General features: G+C 38.8%; 2 protein-coding genes and 1 pseudogene across 2 annotated transcripts in view; 1 reads left to right on the plus strand and 2 right to left on the minus strand.

Annotated features, from left to right (window-relative positions):
• Window positions 1–1405: 1405 nt before the first annotated feature.
• Window positions 1406–4644, plus strand: LOC132165207 (receptor-like protein kinase 5). The gene is made up of 2 exons (XM_059575696.1): window positions 1406–4022; window positions 4152–4644. Exons 1-2 carry the CDS (start codon window positions 1406–1408, stop codon window positions 4553–4555), a joined length of 3021 nt encoding a protein of 1006 aa, XP_059431679.1. The 3' UTR covers window positions 4556–4644.
• Window positions 4645–6058: 1414 nt separating this feature from the next.
• LOC132165208 (receptor-like protein kinase 5) lies at window positions 6059–10074 on the minus strand (annotated as a pseudogene).
• The window catches only part of LOC132165209 (leucine-rich repeat receptor-like kinase protein CLV1B), a 3871-nt gene continuing 2898 nt past the window's right edge, over window positions 10071–11043 (minus strand). The window contains exon 3 of the mRNA XM_059575697.1: window positions 10071–10132. Within this exon, the coding sequence (XP_059431680.1) occupies window positions 10071–10132 (62 nt within the window). The remainder of the gene's footprint in view (window positions 10133–11043) is intronic.

The following is an 11043-nucleotide window of genomic DNA, read 5'->3' on the forward strand; positions in this document are numbered from 1 at the left end:
TCCGGGGCAGCCAAACCCGGGAAATCACTATCAAAAGATTATCCAGAGATTACAGACACTAGGAACACTTACAACCCTTTGCAAGACCTTGGCTCTGTAAGATCGACAAGCCTACAACTCGTTTTCTTGCTCACAATCTTCTTCAACGTGATTCTCCTTTACCGGACATTTCCGATAGACTTCTCAACCGTAGATTTATCAAAAGAATAACTAAAACTCTAAGAGATTCAATTTAACGCTCACCATATATGATCTCTCTTAACACAGCCTCCGACGAACTCTCTGTGGGTGAAAATTCGTGCTTCTCTCTTCTATAATGATGTATATATACCCCTGACAAAATCCTAGACCTAACCCACTTAAAATCACGTTTTTGGGCCTAAAACTTACAGGGTGTCCGGACATGTTAATAGGCTGTCCGGACACGGCTTTGCGGAGCAAAATTTGAGTTTCTAGAAATACGGTCCGGACCAGGGGAAGGCATGTCCGGACATGGGTGAAACAGCATTCTGGAAATGCTGTCTAGTCTTGATCAACAGCTCCGATCGATTGGCGTTTATGGTCCAATTGAGCTGAAATTTTGCAAGGACGTTCACAACACATGAATATACATTATGAACAGTGGAGATTGGATTTTAAGCACTCTATATCAGTGTTTGAGCCCGTAAACAGCAGCCTCTGCATTTTGAAACTGAATTAAGCCAACACAAGAACTAACAAAATGAATTGCCCTGGCAACAAGTACAGGATTATGATTTCCTATAATTTCACAAAAAAATTGTAGATTTTAAATCATGCAATATAGATTATTTATAAGCATCCAAACGATTGGAAAATGTCACCAATTAAAAATGTAGCATATTGTAATTGAGAATGTTTTTGAGAAGAATAAGCTTCTCTTCAAAAGCGAAGAGAAAATCTTTTTTAGAGAAATTATTTCTAGTTGTCTTAATAACATGCCGCATAGGTGACATTTTCTAAGCATTATGATACTTAAAAACGGCCTAATTAAATTATGTAAATTGAGAATGCACAATTTTAAAAATACTATAGGAGAACCTGATCCACGAGTACATTGGATTAACTCTTCTAATAATTCCATACGAGACAATGTTTATTTATTTTTTGTCTTGGTCTACAATTAATCCTATTACCTATAGGCAGCTCATGAGCAATACTTGCAGAACTTAATTTATAGGTCAATGCTTTTCCTTGCCTAGAAAAAACTTAGGCAACGTGAAGAATAGCTTTGAAAGCATTCCAGCTCAATCCCATCCCAGTGTCTCTTTCATTGATCAACATTCAGTCCCTTTCCTAGAATGTTCAATGCCATTTTTCCCAATATTGTTCACGTATGCATGGCTCTAGCATGAGCAGCTCTTTTCACATCACCTGTACGATCTTAATGACGAAAACAACTCTAAAATGCATCGATTTCTCTTTCTACACAAGCCTCTTCCTTCTCCTCTTCAGCCATGCAACCTCTCAGCTCAATGATCAAGAGCAAGCAATCCTACTGAACCTGAAGCAACACTGGGAAAACCCAGAGTCTCTCAGCCGTTGGAGTACCTCATCAAACTCTTCCCACTGTACCTGGCCAAACATCACCTGCAATACCGATGGCTCGGTCACCGGAATATCCCTCCAAAACATGAATATCACCGGAACAGTCCCACCCTTCATCTGTGACCTCAACAACCTCACAACCCTTGACCTTTCATACAACTACATGACCTCTAATGAGTTCCCGACAGCTCTCTACAACTGCTCCAAACTCCAATACCTCGACCTCTCCCAGAACTACTTCGCCGGCACACTCCCCAATGACATTCACCGGATGGCTGGGCTTCGCAAGCTCAACATTGGAGCCAACAGCTTCTCCGGAAATATCCCAGCATCTATTGGGCGGTTAACAGAGCTGAGGATACTTCAGCTTTTCGCGTGTCCGTTTAACGGTTCTTTCCCGCCTGAAATTGGCAACTTGTCCAATCTTGAACGACTAGAATTGGCCTACATTTTGGGGATCACAACAACATTGCCTTCGGAGTTCACAAAGTTGAAGAAACTCAAGTATCTTTGGGTGGCAGGTTCGAATTTGGTAGGAGAAATCCCATACAAGATTGGAGAAATGGTGGCACTGGAGCATTTGGATTTGTCAATGAACAATCTGAGCGGGAATATCCCGAGCGGTTTGTTTATGCCGAAAAATTTGAGTATAGTGTACCTTTACAAAAACAAATTGTCCGGAGAGATTCCTCGGGTGGTTGAGGCTTCAAACATGGATGTTATTGATCTCTCCGAGAATAACTTGACTGGAACAATACCCGATGATTTCGGAAGACTCACCAAATTGTCGGGTCTGAGTTTGTTTTTCAATCAATTATCTGGAAAAATTCCAGATAGCATAAGTCGTCTTCCGGGACTGATAGTTCTTAAACTGTTTAGCAACAATTTTTCAGGTACTTTGTCTCCAGACTTTGGGAGGCATTCTATGCTTGAAGAGTTTCAGGTGGCGTCCAATAGGCTTACTGGCCAGCTTCCACAACACTTGGGTGATAATGGAAGGTTGGTAGGAGTTGTAGCTTTCGACAACAACCTCAGTGGTCAACTACCCAAGTCGCTTGAAAATTGCAATAATTTGAGAATTGTTTTCATTAAAAATAATAGGTTTTCTGGGAATATTCCTAGTGGCCTATGGACCTTATTCAATTTGAGCAAGTTGTTGTTAAGCAACAATTCTTTTACAGGTGAGCTTCCTAAGAGATTGTCACGAAATCTTTTAATGTTAAGGATAAGTCACAACAGGTTTTCGGGTAAAATTCCGGTAGGAATGTTTTCCTCGAAGAATTTGGTGGTTCTTGATGCTAGTAATAACTTCTTAAACGGCACAATTCCTCAAGAAATAACAGCTCTCCCTCATTTAACTACTCTTTTTCTGGATCAAAATCGACTCTCAGGCTCTCTTCCTTCAAATATTCTATCATGGAAATCGCTGACCACTCTAAACCTTAGCCGAAATGCAATCTCTGGACAAATTCCAAAGGAATTCGGTTCTTTACCATGCCTTACTGATTTGGACTTGTCAGAAAACCAATTTTCTGGCCAAATTCCACCGCAACTTGGCTTCCTAAAGCTCACTTCACTTAATCTCTCTTCCAATCATTTGACTGGGAGGATTCCAAATGAATTCGAAAATGATGCATATGCCAGCAGCTTCTTGAACAATCCTCGTCTCTGCGCTAATAGCCCATCACTAAACATTCACAACTGCAATTCCAAACTCCAAAATTCAAGCAAACCTTCATCCAAATTACTTGCATGGATTTTAGGTTTGGTGATAGTTGTTCTACTCGGTTTATTAGCTTCATTTGTAGTGATAAGAATTTGCAAGAACAGGAAGCATGAATTAGATTTGAAGTGGAAGCTCACGCCATTTCAGAGCTTGAATTTCACAGAATCTGACATTTTGTCAAGACTGACAGAAAAAAACGTGATTGGTTGCGGTGGATCAGGGAAGGTATACCGAGTTGCTGTCAATCCAGTATGTGAAGTTGTTGCTGTGAAGAAGATTTGGAATAGCAGAAAGCTAGAACATAAGCTTGAAAAAGAATTTATTGCAGAAGTCAAAATATTGAGTTCAATTAGACATTCCAATATAGTGACGTTGCTATGTTGTATCTCTAGTGATAATTCAAAACTTCTTGTCTATGAGTATTTGGAAAACCGTAGCCTGGATCTATGGTTACAAAGGAAGAGTAGAAAATCAACAGTCTCAGGTTCAATCCATCTTAATTGGCCTAAGAGGTTACAAATAGCAGTAGGGGCTGCTCAGGGGCTCTCCCATATGCACCATGACTGCTCACAGCCCATTGTTCATCGAGATGTGAAGTCAAGCAACATCCTACTAGATTCTGAGTTTAATGCAAAAATTGCTGATTTTGGTCTAGCCAAAATGTTGATCAAGCAGGGAGAATATACTACAATGTCAGTTGTAGCTGGCTCTTTCGGCTACATAGCTCCAGGTGCGTGACATAGCTAGAAATTTCTAGTAAGTTCTATTTTGATTGTGATTTTTGTTTCTTCCATTTTTTTTTGTTTTGAACACCAGCTGGAGTTAAAAGTTTTGTATTTGTTGTTAACTTGAACGCCAGAGTATGCTCATACAATGCGAGTTAATGAGAAGATCGACGTTTATGGCTTTGGGGTTATCCTTCTGGAACTGGCTACTGGAAGAAAAGCTTATGATGATGATGAACACACATCTCTTGTGGAATGGGCATGGCGACACATTCAAGAAGGCAACCCTATAGTTGATGCCTTGGACGAGGAGGTCAAGGAACTCTGTTACATAGATGAAATGTGTTGTGTTTTTAAACTGGGAATCAATTGTACAAGTAGACAGCCTTCTATGAGGCCATCCATGAAAGAGGTTTTGAAAGTTTTGCTTCGATGCAACCAGCTGCTCATTTATGAAGAGAATAATGTTGCAAGTAAGAATTCGAAGTGTGAGAAGGTATTAGAAAATAATGATGCATCCAATTTTGGAGGCATATGATCATGATAGTTGTGTTGTATGATAATATTAGAGAAGCAAATATTTTGTATTAGTGTGTAGGACTACAATTATCACTAGTTTAATATATATGTTTTGTGCGTACGATATATAAATCCTCTAGAGGGTTTGTTGTATTTATCTTCTTAGATAAAATTTCTATTTCAAATATCTTTTTACATGTGTATTAAAGCCTTTCTTTTATTATTATTGTTGTAGCTTTTAAAGAGTATTGGCTTTTTTTTGTCACCAAAGTGACCGCTTTTTCAAACTAGGAATCAAGTGACCCTCCGTTGGTGACCCCTCGGACAAAGGGTCACTTTGGTGATCCACCGCCGTGGGTGGGTCACCGGCCAAGTGACCCGCGATGGTCACTTTTTTAAAAAAATATATAATAATAAAATGACGGGTGAGTTATATTTATCGGTAAACTCAGGGCTCAAGAGTTATATATATATATATATATATATAATAAAAAAAAATGAGGCCATTTTAGGAATTCCACACCCCTTCGTTAAGATTTAACAGAAAATTCTAATGGAGGGGGTATTTGGAACGAAATGAAATTTTGATATACCAAAGTAAGAGGTTTTAAACATTAGAGGGGTGTTTGCAAATGGCGCATCATTTAAGGGGGGTAAAGTGAAGTTACTCCTGGCCTAAAACATATTTAGATATGATAATCCTAAACCCTAAATATCTTCTACCCAAGGACAGAAATTCCTTCAAACCAATCTGAATGAAATATCCTCCAACCTATTTAAAATAATAGTGCTAAGTATCTATAAACATTTAAAAGGCACATTAAATTTAGTCTCTGCTATTAATGAGATTAAAAATTTAATATGTCTTTTAAATGTTTATAGACACTTTGGACTATTTTAAATTGAGTAATTTTAAAAGTTCCTCTTGTGTCCATCTTAAGTCCCTCCAAAAACGATGTGACTATTAAAATCAACATTGGGCTTGGTGATTTTAATAGCCACATCATTCTTGGAGAGGGACTCAAAAGGGACTTGTAGCATTAATCTTTTAAATGAATTATAGGATATTTTCTTAGATTGGTTTGGAGGAAATTTCTGTTAAATTTTTTTTAAAAAAAATACCTCTTTTTATTTTACTAATGTTTCAAACGGTTATCTTCTATCTTTTATTCAAGTGGGCCTCTTCAACTTTTTATATTCTTTAGCCTCAAAAATAATATAATCAGGATAAATCAATAATTAATTTTGGCACCAAGAATTAACGCCTATTATGACCAATAAATTTTTCCAAATTGAGAGAAAAATTCTTTTTATACATTGATTGTAAATGGAACAAATAATGTTTTTACTTAAGTAATTTTTAAATGCTATTATTGAGTAATTATGAAATGTGGTATCACAAAAAATATTTGGAAAAAAAATACAAAAATATGGCAAAGCAAAATTCTTGTAGCGAAAGAAAAAAAGATATCATTTTGAAAATAATCTCCAAATTTTATGGCCGATTATTTTCATTCTTATTCAGATTTCAATACCATTAATTTAATATATAATAATTTAGCTACTGATTTTCCTGCATCAGTCGGGTGTCATCGCCCACTTGAATTTGATCGGAGCCATCATATTCCTCTGAGTGAATATTAATGTTGCTCATGTCGAAGGTGACGTGGTGGGTAGCATCGATGTCTGGGTACCAATTGAGGTCCGGAGGTTGTGACGTGGCAGTAGTGTAAGCTGGGAGATTAGGCCCATCAGCTTGATAGGTTTGGTCAAACCTGTGGTAGCAGACCAAAGCTGTGTGGCCCAATCTGCCACATACTTGACAGCTGGACCTTTGGCCCGATCCACTGTACAGTCTATTTGGACCTGAAGAGCCACGATTTGGAGCTGGGTTTGGTCGGAGCAGATTCTTCAAAACCTCTTTCATGGAAGGCCTTTCAGAAGGCTTTGTAGATGTACACAAGATTCCAAGTTTGAAGACAAAGCACATTTCATCAAAGTAGCGGGTTTCCCTAACCTCCTCGTCCAAGACATCAACTAAGGGCTTGTCTTCTTGAATCTGTCGCCATGCCCATTGGACAAGTGATCTGTTTCCATCACCTTCACTAGCTGTTCTTCCAGTTGTTAGTTCAAGAAGAACGACCCCAAAGCTATAAACGTCAATCTTCTTATTAACTCGTCCCGTTTGAGCATACTCTGGCATTCAAGTTAACAACAAACACAAAACTTAAACTCCTGCTGATGGAAAAAATGGAGAAACAAACATCATAATCATTAATCAAAATAGAACTTAGAAATGATTATGTCACACACCTGGAGCTATGTAGCCGAAAGATCCAGCCACAGCTGACGTTGAAGCAGATTCTGCATGCTTGATCAACATCTTGGCAAGACCAAAATCAGCGATTTTTGCATTAAATTCAGAATCTAAAAGGATGTTGCTTGACTTCACATCTCGATGAACAATGGGTTGTGAGCAGTCATAGTGCATATAGGAAAGTCCCTGAGCAACTCCAACTGCTATCTGCAACCTCTTAGGCCAATCCAGGTTGACTTGTTGGACTGAATCTGAGACATTTGATGCCCCACTCTTCCTATGCAGCCATAGATCCAAGCTACCATTTTCCAAATACTCGTAGACAAGAAGTCTTGAATCACCACCGGAGATACAACAGAGCAACTTCACTATCTTGGAATGTCGTATTGAACTGAGTGTTTTAACTTCTGCAAGAAATTGTTTTTCAAGCTTGTGATCTAGAATTCCATTATCCCAAATCCTCTTCACAGCAACAATTTCACATGAAGGATTCACAGCAGCAATATCACGTGAAGGATTCACTGCAACACGGTATACCATCCCTGATCCACCACGGCCTATCACATTATTTTCTGTCATTCCTGACATAATGTCTGATCCCATAAAATTCAGCCTGTGGAATGAGGTGAGCTTCCAGTCAAATCCGATCCTTGCTTTCTTCTCATGAAAACTCTGATCACGAAGAATAAAGGTAGTAGAAGTGTTGCTATCAGTGAACATATTATCAAAACAAGAAATTGAACCGAAATTTTGCTTGATTTGGAATTGCATTTGTCAATGTTTATTGATGAGCTAGAAGCACAGAGACCAGGATTGTTCAAGAAGCTTCTTACATAATTACCACTTAGGAATCCAGATGGGATCCTCCCAGTCAAATGATTGGAAGAGAGATTGAGAACAATTCCAGCTAGGAGGCCAAATTGCATTGGAATTTCGCCAAACAATTGGTTTTCTGCCAAGTCCAAATGAGTAAGGCTTGGCAATGAACCAAATTCCTCTGGAATTTGTCCAGAGATTGAATTTCGACTAAGGTTTAGAATAGTTAGCGATTTCCATGATAGAATGTTTGAAGGAAGGGAGCCTGAGAGTCGATTTTGATCAAGCAAAAGAGTAGTCAAAGAAGGAAGAGCTGCTATTTCTTGAGGAATTGTGCCATTTAAGAGGTTATTGCTGGCGTCAAGATACTCCAAATTCCTCAAGGAAGACACTTTTGTCGGAATTTCACCTGAGAGTTGGTTGTTAGCAAGCAAAAGATGAGTTAACAGAGGAAGAGCTGCTAATTCTTGAGGAATTGTGCCATTTAAGAGGTTATTGCTGGCGTCGAGATACTCCAAATTCCTCAAGGAAGACACTTTTGTCGGAATTTCACCTGAGAGTTGGTTGTTAGCAAGCAAAAGATGAGTTAACAGAGGAAGAGCTGCTAATTCTTGAGGAATTGTGCCATTTAAGAGGTTATTGCTGGCGTCGAGATACTCCAAATTCCTCAAGGAAGACACTTTTGTCGGAATTTCACCTGAGAGTTGGTTGTTAGCAAGCAAAAGATGAGTTAACAGAGGAAGAGCTGCTATTTCTTGAGGAATTGTGCCACTCAAGAGGTTATTAGTAGCGTTGAGCACCGTCAAATTCCCCCAGAAAGGCATGGATCTTGTTGGAATTTCACCCGAGAGTTGGTTGTTAGCAAGTAAAAGAGTTGTTAAACAAGAAAGAGCTGTTAGTTCCAAAGGAATTGTACCATCTAAGAGGTTATTGCTGGCGTCAAGATACTCCAAATACCTCGAGGAAGACACTCCCGCCGGAATTTTACCTGAAAACTTGTTGTGACTCATCTCTAATCGAGAAAGGTTTCGTGACAATCTCTCAGGAAGCTCACCTATAAAAGAATTGTTGCTTAACACCAACTTGCTCAAACTGAATAATGTCCATAGGCCACTAGGAATATTCCCAGAAAACCTATTATTCTCAACTCTAAGAATTGTCAAATTATTGCAACTTCCAAGGGACTTGGGCAGTTGACCACTGAGGCTGTTGTTGAAAACCTCCACACTTGTCAACCTTCCATTATCACCCAAGTGTTGTGGCAGCTGGCCAGTAAACCTATTGGACGACACCCGAAACTCTTCGAGCATAGAATATCTCCCAAGGTCTGGGGGTAGAGTATCTGATAAATTGTTGTCAAACAATTGTAAATTTATCAGCCCCGGAAGACGACCTATGCTATATGGAACTTTTCCAGATAATTGATTGAAAAACAAAGCCAAACCCGACAATTTGGTGAGTCTTTCGAAATCATCGGGTATTGACCCGGTCAAGTTATTCTCGGAGAGGTCAAGAACATCTATATTTAAAGCCTCCACCAAGCGAGGAATCTCCCCAGACAATTTGTTTATGTAAAGGTACACTACACTCAAATTCTTTAGCATAAACAAACCGCTTGGGATATTCCCGCTCAAATCGTTCCTTGACAAATCCAAATGCTCCAGTGCGGCCATTTCTCCAATCGTGTTTGGGATTTCTCCTACCAAACTTGAGCCTGCCACCCAAAGATACTTGAGTTTCTTCAACTTTGTGAGCTCCGAAGGCAACCTTGCTGGCATGATTGCCGTCATGTAGGCCAATTCTAGACGTTCAAGATTGGACAAGTTGCCAATTTCTGGCGGGAAAGAACCGTTAAACTGACACGCGAAAAGCTGAAGTATCCTTAGCTCTGTTAACTGCCGGATAGATACTGGGATGTTTCCAGAGAAGCTGTTGCCTCCGATGTTGAGCTGGCGAAGCCCAGCCATCCAGTGAATATCATCAGGAACTTTGCCGATGAAGTTGTTCTGCGAGAGGTCGAGGGTTTCGAGTTTGGAGCAGTTGTAGAAAGCTTTCGGGAACCCGTTAGACGTCATGTAGTTGAATGTAAAGTCAATGGCAGTGAGGTTGTTGAGGTCACAGATGAAGGGTGGGACTGTTCCGTTGATATTCATGAATGGGAGGGATATTCCGGTGACTGAGCCATCGGAGCAGGTGATCTCTGGCCAAGAACAGTGGGAGGCGGAGTTTGATGGGGTCCAGTGGCGGAGAGGCTGTGGGTTTTGCCAGTGTTGCTTCAGGTTGAGTAGGATTGCTTGCTCTTCAGCATTGATGAGTTTAGAGTTTGCATGACTGAAGAGGTGGAGGACGAAGATGGTGTAGAAAGAGAAGTGGATAAGTGGTATTAATGAGGTTGTTTTCGTCATGTCGAGGTTGAGTTCGTCACTTCTGGTTTGAAGTTTGAACTCTGCTCAACGATGGTTGCTGCATGAGCCGAAGCAGGTGAAACCGCATGCAATATATAAAGACGCGAAAACCCACTGTTTGAAAAACAATCATTTTCCCTTTTTTAATTACTCTTCTCAAAGGCTATAAACTAGATTTATCAGATAATAATTAATTTAATAAGATTTTTTTTTTTAAAAGAATATTTAATAAGAGTTTTGAATTCATCCTTAATTAGCCTTACCCTTATATAATATATTTTAAATAAATAATATATTTATTATTTATATAATATTATATCTCTTTCTCTCTAATGCTGATGGCACACAGTCAACACATTTGTAGAGAGCCCGGCCATACAGGATTTAAGGATGAAGTTCTACCTGACAACAACTTCGTTTATAGCCGATAAGGGTATTAAAATGTGTGGGGCCGGTATTTTTTATATATAAAACGCGAAGACAGTGATTTCACCACATATCCCTTGTCCTAAAAATTGATAATGAAATAACAAAAATTGATGGCACAACGACAACGTTAGACGTCATATTTTTATTTTATTTTTGGTCTCAGGTGTGGACATTCGTTGACTCATTGACTTGTATTCCTGACGATACATATATTTTGTGACATTTTTATCTTTATTTGTGTTAAAGTAATGATTAAGTGATTAAATTTACCTCTTTCTATCAGTTTAAACTTTTTGAATAACTAGTAATTTAACACTTTTTACCCCAAAAAAAGTCTTTATATTTCGGTCCAAGACTTCTGGTGAAAAAAATTGTGAGGGTTTCTTTTACTTAAACGGAGAAAGAAAATTAGGCAGCAGCCAAATTAAAGTACCCCGAGTTTCTATATATTTATGTAATGTTTAAAAGACCTTCCATGTAAGATTAAAAGAGAAGGCAGAAACAAAATTTACGAGTGTGAAAAATATTAGATAATATAAG

The sequence above is a fragment of the Corylus avellana genome, chromosome ca11, assembly GCF_901000735.1.
Source record: "Corylus avellana chromosome ca11, CavTom2PMs-1.0".
Lineage (NCBI taxonomy): Eukaryota > Viridiplantae > Streptophyta > Magnoliopsida > Fagales > Betulaceae > Corylus > Corylus avellana.